Below are 14,174 nucleotides of genomic sequence, written 5' to 3' on the forward strand. Positions count from 1 at the left end.
CTTGTCTTCCACGCATGTTAGCGTGGAATATTCACTAATCAACCAGCAGTGACACAAGCAATAATGCTATGCAGTCATGTAAATAGTTAAATTATTTGAATTTACCCACATAATTTACTGGCCGTCTAAATGTTCTACATACAAAGTCATTAAGCCAATTAAAATCTCCTTCGAGAAGACGGTGATAATGAAAGCCTAGCTTTTGCATATCCGATAAACTTTATCAGTTCATTATGTGTTGCTTTAGTTAATGTGATTGTTAGAGTTTCTGTTGAGCAATTCAATCAGCAACTCTTTTTTTTTTTTTCTTTTTCTAGAGGCACACAAATGAAATATTGGAAATTAATTAATTGAGTGAGTATCATAACGTAATCATCTACTTAGAGGACATCAAACATTTATGTGCTGGGATCTTTTCACAAGCCCTGCATGATTCATATACATTCATTTAATGTGCATTTGTAGATCTACCACTATTTAATAGTTAAACAACAAGCACATTACATGAAGTACTTGCACCCCTCACTATGATACACACACACACACTTGGGTCTAAGCATCAATTAATTTGCATAATCTCTATCACTAAATGATAGCATCCACTACCAGAGGCCAGTGATCCCTCCTTTTGATGCCACTTAAAACCCTTTTCCAAGCTCACCCTCATCAACAATTGCTACTTTCATATAAACGAGCCAATCAAACTAGGGTTTGAAAAAGTATTCTCTAAGAATGCAGTAATAAAATATATGTACTTGGATCTACGACAAAAGAATGGGCCAGGTCCATCCTAATCCAGCTAATCTTACAGAGAAGCAAACAACAAGTGGATGTACACCTATCATATTAAACTAATAGCTACCGAATAATGTAACCCTATGCATTATCTCAACTCTATCCCAAAGAGTGTTATATTTAGGAAATGAACTTTGGAAAAAGGAGGAGGTTCTCTTTTTTCTTTTCCACGTCGTTCATTAAACCTGCAACAAAATAGAAAGAGAGAGAGAGAGAGAAAACTCTGAGCTTTCGAGATCTTAACAAAGTGGGATACAATGGTGAGAAAGATGGATGAAGTCCCAAGTGAAACATGAGAACATATATACATCTCGTGGCATGCATAAGGATCTCGTCCATGATGATTAACGAATTAACTAGTCTAATCCATCGTTAATGTGTTCATAGTCTCATGGGGGTGTGGGTGGAAAAGAGTGGAACAAGACAAGATGGGGAAAAGAATGGCATCCGTCTCTTACGAGGGATGTGGGTCCCCCCTCATTTTTGAAGGGGGGGGGGGCGACTTAGAAAGGACGAGAGAGAAGCTAGGGGAGGGGAACCGCTCGTATTCGTCCACGTGGGAAAAGTCGTCTCGGGGTCGCCATCGCCTTGTCTCCCGCGATTTGCGGGGAGAGAGAAAGAGAGGCTCTCTCAGTCTCTCGTCATCTAATTAAATGTATAAATTATATATATATATATATATAAAATATTTTGCACATAACGCCCTGTATAGTTGTGCGTATTTAAGATAGAGAAAGAGCTGCAGACCCCCATGATGAGAAGGAACAGAGTAGTAGTAATATACTTGATATAAACAACCTCAATGATGCATAGCAACTTCTTTTGATAAAGTTGTGGGTGGGGGTTTGTTACTTGTCATGTCTGTTCTCTTATGGCCAAACATCTCTTCTGCTCTACGACTTAAAAAGAAAAGAAAAGAGAAAAGAAGAAAGGTCTAATTTCTGAAAGGAGAAGCTGTCTTCTTGCAGAGGATAAAGACCTTTAGGGTATAAGATAGGTCAACAAATCACAATCTTTCGAGCTATTTATTAATCGATCATCTAGAAGTCTTCACTGTCTACCATCTGTTTTGTAGAAGATCTGGGAACAGAAGGTCTCATTCAAAATTCTCTCTTATAATAGACTTTCTTTTTTCTCCAAAATTTTATTAGCTCGAGCTCGGGTTGAACAGGAGCTTTAAACAATTTCCCAAATCTTGTCTGAATTAGATTATATGCCACTGATGAGAGGAGTCAAATTGAAGATGAGAATAACAACTACCAGAATTCACATAAAGTTTGCAGAAGAGTTGGTGAGCACGTCACATCTTTGAACACATAACGTTGATACACAATAGGAAAGATGCTGAAAGAGCGATGCTACTGATTGAGAACGTCTAGCTACTCCCTGGCTGACTCCAAGGCAATTGCCTATCAAAGGTTTACATGATTCTTTTCAATTCATGTCAGCTAGGCTGACGTGCTGAAGATATTTTTGCTCAATATACTGTGATAATATCAACGAAGGAGCTAACTGTACAACAGATTGAGGCAGATATCACGTCTCTTTCAAGATTATAATATGTTCAAATTTGCCGAATCAAATATTACTATTCAGATTATTGTATACAATTTCCCTGTGCACAACTAGTATAGTTGGGGTTCGACCAAAAGATAGCGAAGACAAATGGAAAGCATTACAACTTTGCTAGCCTATGGCAGCAGAATCAATCCCCAATAGAAAGAATTAATATCGCTTTTTCATTTAAGTGTTTTGAAGAACTCTGTACAGTTCATCTCCCATTGCTTGTAGAGTTACTGGTTTCCGGATCAGACCATTTATCCCTGACTGTAAACACCTCTCCCACACATCATTTTCTGCACTTGCAGTGAGAGCCACAATAGAAGGCCAGCACCGGCTTCTAAACTTCCGAATTCTCCTAGCCAGTTCAAAACCATCCATGTTGTGCATATCTATGCCCAGAATCACAAGTTGGAAAGGTAATTCCGAGGAGCCAAGGGAGCTCAGACATTGGATGCCAGAGGAAACAGAGGAGACATGGCAGCCAAGCTTCCCAAGGAGCTTTCGGGTGACAGTTCTATTGCTGTCATCATTGTCGGCTAGTAGGACTCTGAGACCTTCAAACTTGGGTGTTGATGATGTTCGATATGGCTCCATGGATCCACCAGACACTGGAGTAGGCGGTTGCAGTTGGAATTGGAGAACAAGCATCACAATTTCCACAAGGCCTTGGGAATTCCGTATTGCCCAGATGTTACCTTGCATCATCTGCAAAAAAAAGAGAGTCCACATTAGAACGAAAATGAGAGTACTCCACACCAACTAATTATATTATAGACAGAAACACTTCAGAAGCACTAGGATATGTTGGCTGCTTGTCTTTCCTAAGACACCATCCCAGCTACTGTTTTTACAACAACATTAGAAGGAAAAGATATAATAAAGTTCATGGAAGTGAAACTGGATAATGGATAATTGTTAATTTTATTCTATTTGTTGATATAATGCTACTTCTATATCAATCAAGATGCGGCAATTTTCCAACAACACAAGTTTGACCAAAAGATAACTCAATTAAAAGAATCCAAAAGAATTGACAACTATTTAGAACAAACCATGATGTCGACTCTCTAGAAATAGTGACAAAATCCTGAAAGAAAAATTAGATTCAGTAAACGGGTAGACATGTCACCTTGGTAAGAGGACTTTTTTGGTTCACACAATTAAACAACCCTACAAAAGTTCCTCAATGTACATAAGGATCTAGATGGAGGAGGAATACAATAGCTTTATTTGTACGTACGTCTCTTTAGCTCCAAGGCACAGATGGAACAAAATCTCATTAAGCTAACATACTAATGTGCTGCATACAATTAAATGAATCTGGGCTTCAGAAGAAATGTAGTTGGTTTTTACCTGCACAATCTTCTTACACATGCTGAAGCTAAGTCCCGTATCCAACCCTTCAGAATCAAATCTCTGAGGAACCTGACCTGATGAACAACTTGAAAAACTATTTCCCAATCTATTTATCCCAAACTCAAACTTCACAATAGTGTAACAATCAGAGGATTTCGTTTTCCACGGAGACCAGTCCAGATCTTGTCTCTTATCCACCTCGCCACAACTAAGGGCATGAAAAGTGAGAGAACCTTCATCACATCCTTTTATTAGAGTGCTAACTATATGCAAAATGACATGGAAAACTCTCTTCTCATTGCCAACAACACATTGAGGAATTGAGCTCTCGACCTGAAAACCAAAACTAATACTCTTGCAACAACAGAGGCATCTTGCAACGCTAACAGCTTCCTTGATCATAGAATGTAGATCAAAGGGCTCAATTGCTAAAGATAAGCGGTCAATGTTGATAGTAGATATATCCATCACATCATTGATCAAAGTTGATACAACACTACAAGTTTTCAGAATCGCATTAACTACAAGCCTTTTTTCAGGACTCAATTCTTGTTGTTGCATCATTGACAACAAACCCATAATGGAGTGCATGGGCTTTCTCATTCCTTGAGTCATGGCTCTTTGAAATGAGTTCCTTGCTTCGGTTGCCATCATTGCAATCTGCTTCTCCAGCAGCAAAGCTCTGTTTTGTTCAATGAGTTTGTCTCTCATCAACTGAGATTCCTCCAAGACTGCAGCATGGGAGAGCGCAACAGCAACTTGATCAGCCACTACTTCAACAATCTCTAATTCTTGGTAGCTCCAAACCCTGGAATCATCTCTAGGAAGGACCAAAACCAAAATAGCATACCTTGCTTGAACGACTTCCAGTGTCCCACCCCTGAAGTCAGATACATTTAGCATAGGCATCCGTATTGCAGACACGGCTCCCGACTCAGATGTACCTCCACTACTTGCAAAACCTAGCACAGAGTCTGAGCTTAGTATCTTCACGCCTTTTATTTCTCTTATCTCTCTTACATCTGGGTCATTAATTGGAATTGAATGACTGCACAGATCCAATGAGCTCCTTTGCCTCAATTCATGAGTCAAGATCATCTCATCTCTACTATCCTCGGGCATCCATACTGCACAATTTTGAAGCCCCAACGTATTGGAAAGTTCAACCAAAGTGGTGTACAAGATGGTATGCCTATTGAGCGACTTGCGTATTTCTTGCGTTAGCATCCGGACGTGCCATCTTGCTTCCTCCTGCCTCTTCATCAGCCCAACTTCATGATCCAATTCTTGAGCTTTTAACATCAATAAAATCTCTCTTTCCTTCACTCTCAGGAGCTGAGGAATCAAGGTTAAGAGGGTTATTGCTGTTGCAAAGGAGACAAGGGCAGTGAAGAACTTGGAAATGGTAAGGCTCAGCATCACGAGAAACGAGTGTTGTTCATAGGTGAACACAGTTAACAGGTGAGTCAGCCCACAGAGGACTATGAATGCGCCAAACTGGAACACAATCCATTTGAAGGGGAAGAGATTGGAGCAGGTTGCAAAGTATAATAGCTCAAGGGGAATTGAGAAGTAAGCTCCCGCAATGAAGAAGTCGCTCACCCTCTGGCACAGGATGATGCTCTCAATATTCCAGAGGCTTTCGCCATGGCAATTGCACCGGGAGAACCCAATCTCGAATGCAGATGAAGAAAACATCAGCGAGAAAATCACAAGCCCACGGCACAATGCTGTTAACATTTCAGCCAGAACTCTTCGTCAGTCCACTGATGCAATCATTCTGCGATTTCATAAGGATAAAAAGGTCACAGAGCTTAAGAAGTTTCGCCTCTTCAACTCCCAAAACTGCTTCATGTTCCTAAAATCACGACAGTCATAAGACAGAAAGCCTCATATATATTATTCACGTATAAAATGACAAATAACAGTCCAAAAATGGAAACAAAAAACAAAAAAGATAATCTTTTTAGGGAATTCCCATTTAAAGGGGGGAAAAACAAAACAATTCTGCCAATACCTTCAGAACCCAACTTCAAACGCATTCATTATACATGGATCAGACATTATGACCACTAAGAGCAAAGCCCTATGAATCTAATTCTGGTGAAAAAGGAAAAAGAAAATTAACTATAAAAAAAAAGGAAAAACCCTGAACCCTAATTCCAGAACATAAAGAGAACTTAGCTTATGTCGTAAATTGGAAAGGACTTTATCAATAAACATTACCACGAAATCATAAAACCAGAACAAACCGCCACAAGGAGGAAGTAAACGAGATCCCCTATCGCCTAAACTAGATCAATAAAAGAAACTAATAACAGCCTCAAACACAACAAACCCACTAAAGTAAACACGCACAAAAAAAAAGACCCAATCACCATAAAAATCTCAACTTTTCCTCCTATATTCTTCCTACAGCGTCTTCACCACCCCCCTAGAACACGAAAGCACACCATCTCAAGGAAAGGAAAGAGCAAAAGGACGAACAACGGTACCAACTACAGAAAAACAGCAGCACGGTTGTTACAAAACCAATACCTACAAAACCACCATCACCAATTTGAAGAAAGACTGGGCGGATACCCATGAGCTCCTTCAACCCAATTAGAGCGCAAAAACCAGTACGAACCATACCATATTAGACAAGGAAGACGAGATGAGACCTAGCTCAGATTCGTCTTTATCTTGCCGATGATGGCGAAATCCTACGACTGCTTTGTAGTCTCTCGTTGAGTCCTCCCTTTCGATTTCGCCATCATCCCCTGAGTTCCCCCCACTCGTCTCGGGGACGAGCTCGCGATTGGACTCCAGAGGAGGAGATGGACAAAAGCGAAGCGGGGGTGTTATAGGAAATAAAAAAAAAGTGTTCTCTATTTTCACCCACTTCCGTTAACTCCTCTACGCCTTCTGCGGTCTGCTTATTAGAGAATGTATAAGGAGGTTTCTTTTTGCAAAGTTCCACCGTTAGCAGGAAAGTTGCAAAACAAAACCCTACATTATAACCTTTTTCTGTTTCAAACCCTGCCTTATTTTTTTTTTTCAAAAAAGAAATTATTCAATCAATATCATATTATAATCATAAGAATTTCAAAACGAGTAGAGTTGAGGTAAGATAGAGTTAACTCGGGTTGTTGAATAAATATTTTCTTAGGAAAAATAATAAGATACAGGGGATTTGTATCAGAAAAGTTCTAAAAGGGAGGGATTTTTTTGATAATTTCTCCAAATAATAACAGGCATGCAAGTTTCTTAGGGGAGGAGTGAAGTTATCCCAACTTCGGGGACCTTGGGGCGCGGGGGTACGTTACAGGGCCTACAACCATGTGTGGTTTCAGATTTTTATTGGTAATATTCCAGTTTTACCCTTGGATCGGTGAAGACAACCTGGACATTTCCACGTAGGACCACAAAATAAAGGAGATTCATTACCACGTAGGAGTGACGGGGATGGACTTTCCATATATTGGGCGAATGCATCCCTCCCACATGTCAGCATCCTATGGGGCCCAATTTGCCAACTGGATTTCAATTGACCTTTTTAAATTTTACATTTGGGTATTAATTTCTTCTCAGTGCGTTTATTGATTATTTTCTATTTGTCATTCATTCATTGAAGGGGTACGAAGAAAGCCTTAGATATTATGAGAGTTAATTGATGTCGTGGATTGAGTTTGGTTGAACTGAGTAATGAAGAAGAACTACATTGAGTGTTTGCTTTTGGGATGTTATTTTTTTATTTGAATGAAAAAAAAAAAAATGTGGCTACTTCTCAGTGAAAAGAGTTCACGCGTTCCACCAAAAGCTAATTCCATGCTTCCCTACGGGAATAATAGCCCCTTCCCTCCTTTGGCATCACTGTCGTCGATGTTATCCTTAATTAATACTTTAAAACATAATAAAATACTAGCAAAAGAAGAGTACATCGTACGTATGACACAAAAATCAACTTAGAATTCTTGGGAGATTCCTTCCACATAGAACTCTTGACCGCATGATTCGTTCTTCAAAATGACTACTGCTAAAGATAGCAATGCTAGTGTGAAGAGCTCACGCAAATTCTAGCCACATACCAAGACTTCTCTAAACATAGAAGAATGGATTACTTTATAGAGATGGATTCTTGGATGAAAGCAACCAGAGCTATTAGTTGCAGCCAAAGTGTTACTGTAATAAACCACCAAGGATGATAGCCAATAGTGAGTGAGGCAGCTATCCACCAAGGCCGGCCGAATAGACCCCCAAAACTAGACTCCAAAACCGTGTCTCCCTCTGTCCTAATTCAATATAACACACAAAGCTAGCTCAAGCATTGCTACTACTATATATTAACCCTAACACCTCATATCCCCTTCCTCTTCTCATCCCATTTGGCAGCTAGCTAATTAGAGATGGAAGGTGATCACAACTACAAGGAGTCGAAAGCCATAAGCAATGGCGCAGAGTTTGGTCGCCCTTACTACGAGTGCGTCTTCTGCAAGCGCGGATTCACGACTGCGCAGGCGTTAGGAGGGCACATGAACATCCACCGCAAGGATCGAGGTAAGGAGGCACGGCGCGCGGCGACCATATCGACCTCGGTGCTGAAAGCAGTACCTGATCAGGAGATGATCAACTTGGATGGTTATGGGTATTATAGCCACCCGCATGAGTTAAGCAGCTATAACATGTACTTCCCGGCGGCGTCGACATCCGAGGCTAGGGTTGCCATGGATGACGGTGTTGTTTCCCGTAGTCATGAGAAGTTGACTCTTTTTGGTGAGGAGTTGTGCTTGGGATTAAGCAGGCATGTTGATGGGAGTGAAGAGAGAGAGGTGGATTTGGAGCTCAGGCTTGGCCATCGGCCTTAGCATGCATGCATATATAATATATATAGAGGACTGCAACATAAACTTTCTAGTATACGTAGTGCAACATAGTAACATGCATGCTTTTGTTGTACAGTTGCTCTTAGCTATTCCATTTGGTTTTCATATAAAGTTCTCACTATATATGTATGGGGTCTACAATGGAGTGTTATATTTAGTGGTTATGTGCTTGTTTGTGTATCACTTCTGTTTAAAATGTTAATTTCCTTGATATTCTCACTTGACTTGGAAGAACAGAAGGAAGTGTGCTACCTACTATGTTTCATGTTATGAACTGATGGTATATGACTAACAACTAATTAAAATGAGTTCATAAAATGTTCATGACTTCACTAGCTGCAAAAGAAGCACAACTACTATGTCCAATAAGGAAGGTTGGATCATGCACTTGTACATTCTTAGTTGTTTGCATTTGACGATTTACATAATTGGCTACAATTAATCTCTTAAAAATGATACTTGTAGCTGATTCAAATTAACTAAGTGGTTCTTTCATCAAGTAACATATCGGTCATGGTAGCATAAGTAAGAATTATTTAGTCAAGGATGACATCAACAGCACTTCAAGGTACTTCAAGGGTTAATTATTGTGGAACTAACAACTGTATGTAGGCAAACAATGTGAACTAACAACAAAGACAAAATGTTTCTTCGGAAAAAAGTTTGCAAAGAAAGACACAAGTAAATGCATGACAATATGACTTGCTTTCTTCTGTCACACCAAAGCTAGTAAATTATAGGTTTGTAGTGATACACGGATGAAAGAGAACAAAGCTGGAGTTATAAAGAGTATCTCAATGCAATCTCACTTGCACTTTTGATAACATTTGCATGAGTAGACATCGCACAGATACATCCATCCTCGTAGCCAAATCAAAAGGAGAGGACAAAAGTTTTGCTGCTTCTTTAAAAGAAAGTAGCATTTTATATATATTTTTATTGGACTGGAAGACAGTCAACTTACAAGCACAGAGAAGATTCTGAGTCAAAAGACATGGCCTTAGGTAAGCCTGTAGGGTCATCTAAATTGGCCTGACCAACCTTTTGCAGCATAATAAGTTAATAACATGTAACATTAGGGGGGGTGGGGGGGGTTTCGCATATTTCATAAACTGTCTGATATTCTGACCAAGAAAACCAAACATTTCTTGAAACGAGAGGATCCAATAATACATAACAGAGCTCATAATAGCAATGAATGTTTGATAAGCACAACTAGAAAAAAAAATGGTCAACAGGATGAAAAAAATTATTCTTGCAACAAATGAAAGAATTGTAATGACACAATGAGAAAAGAGGATTTACAAGACAATTATATACAACCAGGAGGGAGGAGAAGGAGAGAAACTATACAGACATATGAACTCTACGATTATCCTGTAGCTTCCAACGGTACAAGAAATAGAACTTGAACAACATAAAGATACATCTTTCCACAGAAAGATTAGGTCAGTAACACTCAAAAGAAGATGGTAATAAAATCACTTGGTTATGTCCTGTATATATTGGTGCAAGCATATTATGCGAGGGTGGACTTTTTGCACAAAGAGCAAGTTTATTTTTCTTTCCTTCATCTGGGTGGATATGAACCTGGTTGCATGAAACCTGATCTTCTTCAACTTTCCCAACACTGAGCAGAAGTTGATGCAGTAAAGCCCTAATCACTGGGAACTCCTATGGTTGTTGCAAAAGGAGGTAATGGGTGAATCATAAAATAATATCTCAATCTTGTTGCAGGGTTGGATCAGTATACCTCTATCAGTTCCTTAAAGTCACCACTTGTGATAGCATCTGGGAGGCTGTTCTTTACGATATTATATCCCCTGAAACATTCACAATGACATTTTTGGAGGAAAGCTGATATTAAAAATGCTGAAGCTGAAACCCAATGCACATAAAACTACATGGAATTCCCAGAAATTCCCAACAAAATACAAACGCATTCAACAGACATGCAAACAAATCTTCTGTCCACTCTAAAAAGTTGTAGATAATAGTACTAGGGGTAACTTTTAGGAAGCTCTACAAACTTTTAGGAAGAATCTTGAAGTTAAAGTATCTGAACTTCAATTTAGCATTAGTGTTAATAACCTGTGATGGGTGCAAAGAATAGTGTAGCATCTGACAACATGGAATAGAAGCCGAGGAGAAACCACTTGCTCAACAGCCAGAATGTTGACCTTATTCAGTTATATGCATCACAAAAGAAAGAAAAAACAAAACTTTAGGGGAGAAAGAGGAATATGTGCCAGAGAAAGACAATGTTAACCCAATAGACTCACCAATTTGTCCAATGTTTCCATAAGTGTCTTGATCAGAATATCACGGATGGGATTGCAGATGTAGGATATTCCGATGCTATCCTGAAGTATAGCTTCAAGAATATGCAATGCTATCTGCAAAAGTCCAACTTTTCATATTCAGCAGCCTTTATTGTTCTATTTTTTTTTCTTTATGTATCAGCAAATTTTGTAAAATACAAGTTACAAAATTTTTAAGAGATTGCAGCAAAAGAAAAGGGGAAGAACTAATAGCTTCCCAGATTACTAGCTGTACTGAACCCTTCAACTACAAGAAAGCTAAATACTAGATAAACAAAAGAATCTGACCAGACCATCCATAATAGACTAGATCAACAATGTGATAACATCATCATGGGACATGCTGGTTATTTCATCTCAGTATACAAATTTCAAGAGAAATTGCGCTCAACAAGAAATGCGGTTAGTTTCTCAATTAAGTAGGAAAGCTGATTGAGCAAACAAGATATTATAAGCATTTTATTGATCTTACTGAAGACAAAGAGAAGTGGATTACTTTGTGAAAGAATTTAAAATTGACTAGTATCTTTCCAGGATTGAGCTTATTTTAATGGTCATTCAATTGTGGCTGCTTAGGGAAGAAATATGCATAGGATAGAAATAACAAGACATACAAGAGACAAGCAAATGACTTTAGATAGCAAAGATGCAGAGATGCAATGAAACGGTGGACAAAACAACAAGGAAAGAGATTTTGGTTTCCTCTAAATAGTTACCACTTTATTGAGCTCACTTCCGATCTCTATAATGGTTTGACAGGCTTCCACCATATCATTTTCAATAGCCCACTGGAGAATTCGTGGTTCTCTACCCTTTAAACAAGATTACAAGTCACCTCCAAACTACCATCTTTTATAGCATGAATGGACAAAGATGGAAAGAGATTTTACCTGGCATAAAATTCCAATAACAGAAAGAGCAACGGAACGAATAATGTCAAACACCTCTATTCTGCTATCAAACAATATCAAGGGAATCAAGAAGTTTGGAGCCCGGGCTGAAAATTTTGGACAAGATAAATGCATAAAATCATCAGGAAATTGAGAATCTTGAAGTTAGTCACAAGAAAAGAAATCCAAAATTGCCAGGTTTTCCATTTCCCACATCTCTGATTCCTAGTTAGGCAAAACCATTCCCCAATAATCATGAAATACCGAAATTCAATTCTTACAATCAACAAATTTCTGCCTCGTTTCTTCATTAGCCGCAACACTCTGCAGAAAAGTAAACTTAGAAGTACAATTATAATGAAAGAGAAAGCAAACATGAAGCTTTGAATAACGCTTACCTGGAAGAGTGTCAAAACATTTACAAGACGTTTAATGCATCTCGCATCAAGATTTCCATCATCCATCTTCATGTAAAAACTCGTAATCTCCTGTTTGTTGAATCCCAGAGCTATATATTACACCACCTATCTCCTTGATGATAGAAGCAATCTTAAAAGCTACACAAGTTACAACCTGCAATAAGATGCACATTGTACCGCAGGAGTTGAACACCAAAAAACCAGCCCGGTAGTAATTATCTGGATCTTCCACCCTTTTCTGTGATAAAAAGAATGTGATCTAATTATCTTCTGCTAAACAAATGATCAACTAAACAGCTGCTAAAACTGCAATTCAACAGACACAATTAGATTAAAAAAGAAAAGTTCGCAGATACATCAAGAACCAAAATTACTCAAGAGAAAAGGAAATGGACAAGAACCACATTCTTAACCCGTATAAGTTTTAATCAAACAGCCATGATTCCTGATAAGAGCTAGGAAAAAAAATCTCTTTTTTAAGCCACATGAGAGATCAAACTAGAAAGCACTACGCTTTAGAACGATTGCAAGGAAACCGAGTTCCAAAATAAGTCGAACTGACGAAAAAAAGGCCAAGAAACAGACTTATCTGATGGCAAGAAGAATCTTAAAAGAAGAAAGATTTGGCGGACCTCGACGAGGTAGCTACTGAGATATCTGATGGCGGCCTCCCTGAGGTCCTCGTGGAAGAACTCGAGGATGGTTTCCGACATGGCCATCGGCTTCTTCATCCATTTCATCTTGTGCTTCTTCCCGCCCCCCTTCTTTCCCTTCGACGCGGAAAGCTCTGCGGAACCGATGATGGAAATGCCGAAATGGAGAAGACCCATCAAAGAAAAGAGGAGGTGAAGGAGAGGAGAGGTATAAAAGAGAGGACCTTGGTCGATCTTGGAGTCTTTGAGGAGATTTAGGGTTCTTTCCTCCAATGGCTCCTCGTCTTGCTGGTCTAGGTCTCGGGTGCCTTCTTCCATCTTTGCCATTTCGAGTTCTTGCCCTTAGGCTTCACGGGAGAGAGAGAGAGAGAGAGAGAGAGAGAGAGAGAGAGAGACGCGTTTGCCGCTTTGGCAATGGAAGGATTTGATTTAAACAGAGAGAGTCGTTGTCAAATTAGTCAGAATAGTGTTTTGGATCTACTTACCATAGAAAACTTACATTGCACTCCCTGCAAATTTGGTAATTTACGGTTCACACCGGGCCTTTTCAATATTTACCTTTTGAGCCCGCTATTTTAACTTTATTCGTAAAAAAATACTCTCCTTACCAAAAAATTAAAAAAAAAATTTATGTTGTTACCTCTCTATTAGTCCTTGATGCACTTAATAGTATATTATTTAAGGATATAAAAATTGAAAAGATAAAACGTAAACCCTAAATTCGTCACAATATAAGGTCTGTTTTGGATCATTTGCAAGACAATTTTTGTCGGGTCCGATTCGCCCAAATCAGACTTTTTAATTTTTTACAAATCGGACCCGATTGTCTTCCAAATACTTATAGATCCGACTCAGTTCGGATCCGAATCCGGATCCGATAATATATCTTGTCACGTTTTGTCCTTTTACGAGTTCCATGATGCTTAATTACTCGGCACTAACAGACATCCTCACTGCTATAATAATTTATCTTTTGTCTATAAGCTATGCATGATTCAAGTACTAGGATTGTTTTCTTTTTAAGTACTATGATTTAATATTTATTGTGTTGGCATACATACCTAACTTGAATGAGCTAACGTTTAGCCTAACACTAATAATTATAATGGCATCCTAGGACTCGTATCAAAGTGCATCATTCTTAATAGATGGTGTTAATTTATTAAGGCAGCTGCCAGCTAGTTGTATTAGTCAATATATCACATGCATAGTTAAATAAGATATGAATAAAAAAGGTGAAATATGCGGTACTAATGTCGTGCTGCTATTGGCTTAACTAAAGGGGTCCTTCATAAAGGAAAGATCCTGCATT

The 14,174-nt window shown here is 38.8% G+C and overlaps 3 protein-coding genes across 6 annotated transcripts; 1 reads left to right on the forward strand and 2 right to left on the reverse strand.

Moving 5' to 3' along the window:
• Positions 1-2,348: 2,348 nt before the first annotated feature.
• On the reverse strand, positions 2,349-6,539 carry LOC140799303 (ethylene receptor 2-like). Of its 3 annotated transcripts, none has more exons than XM_073153571.1 (3): positions 6,349-6,539; positions 3,712-5,572; positions 2,349-3,063 (listed from the first exon to the last, which is right to left on the reverse strand). In XM_073153571.1, the coding sequence occupies exons 2-3, from the start codon at positions 5,452-5,454 to the stop codon at positions 2,539-2,541; spliced, it is 2,268 nt and encodes a 755-aa protein (XP_073009672.1). In that variant the 5' UTR covers positions 5,455-5,572; positions 6,349-6,539; the 3' UTR covers positions 2,349-2,538. The 3 variants fall into 3 exon arrangements, with proteins under 3 accessions (XP_073009672.1, XP_073009674.1, XP_073009673.1); XM_073153573.1 differs by having other exon boundaries at positions 6,378-6,535; XM_073153572.1 differs by having other exon boundaries at positions 6,253-6,516.
• Positions 6,540-8,102: 1,563 nt separating this feature from the next.
• Positions 8,103-8,561, forward strand: LOC140798527 (transcriptional regulator TAC1-like). Its single transcript, XM_073152382.1, has one exon. It carries the CDS (start codon positions 8,103-8,105, stop codon positions 8,559-8,561), a length of 459 nt encoding a protein of 152 aa, XP_073008483.1.
• A 1,258-nt stretch (positions 8,562-9,819) lies between these two features.
• On the reverse strand, positions 9,820-13,253 carry LOC140798508 (uncharacterized). 2 transcript variants are annotated; one of them, XM_073152358.1, is made up of 11 exons: positions 13,087-13,253; positions 12,842-12,996; positions 12,364-12,447; positions 12,189-12,278; positions 12,072-12,114; positions 11,791-11,897; positions 11,617-11,712; positions 10,862-10,975; positions 10,671-10,759; positions 10,333-10,402; positions 9,820-10,253 (listed from the first exon to the last, which is right to left on the reverse strand). In XM_073152358.1, the coding sequence occupies exons 1-11, from the start codon at positions 13,187-13,189 to the stop codon at positions 10,029-10,031; spliced, it is 1,176 nt and encodes a 391-aa protein (XP_073008459.1). In that variant the 5' UTR covers positions 13,190-13,253; the 3' UTR covers positions 9,820-10,028. The 2 variants fall into 2 exon arrangements, 1 of the variants encoding a protein (XP_073008459.1); XR_012110844.1 differs by lacking the exon at positions 10,671-10,759 and having other exon boundaries at positions 10,174-10,253.
• Positions 13,254-14,174: the final 921 nt, after the last annotated feature.

Source organism: Typha latifolia, chromosome 12 (assembly GCF_019914945.1).
Source record: "Typha latifolia isolate L0001 chromosome 12, TyphaL0001v2, whole genome shotgun sequence".
Classification (NCBI taxonomy): domain Eukaryota; kingdom Viridiplantae; phylum Streptophyta; class Magnoliopsida; order Poales; family Typhaceae; genus Typha; species Typha latifolia.

What these genes read in the sequence shown, in the direction of transcription:
- LOC140799303 (XM_073153571.1), bottom strand. Translation starts at nt 5,454, where the DNA reads ATGTTAACAGCATTGTGCCGTGGGCTTGTGATTTTCTCGCTGATGTTT. An exon ending in TGTGTAAGAAGATTGTGCAG is followed by an intron (nt 3,064 to 3,711) that starts GTAAAAACCAAC and finishes TTTTTTTTGCAG; the next exon opens with ATGATGCAAGGTAACATCTG.
- LOC140798527 (XM_073152382.1), top strand. Translation starts at nt 8,103, where the DNA reads ATGGAAGGTGATCACAACTACAAGGAGTCGAAAGCCATAAGCAATGGC.
- LOC140798508 (XM_073152358.1), bottom strand. Translation starts at nt 13,189, where the DNA reads ATGGCAAAGATGGAAGAAGGCACCCGAGACCTAGACCAGCAAGACGAG. An exon ending in AGACTCCAAGATCGACCAAG is followed by an intron (nt 12,997 to 13,086) that starts GTCCTCTCTTTT and finishes TCGGTTCCGCAG; the next exon opens with AGCTTTCCGCGTCGAAGGGA. An exon ending in ATGTTTTGACACTCTTCCAG is followed by an intron (nt 12,115 to 12,188) that starts GTAAGCGTTATT and finishes ACTTTTCTGCAG; the next exon opens with AGTGTTGCGGCTAATGAAGA.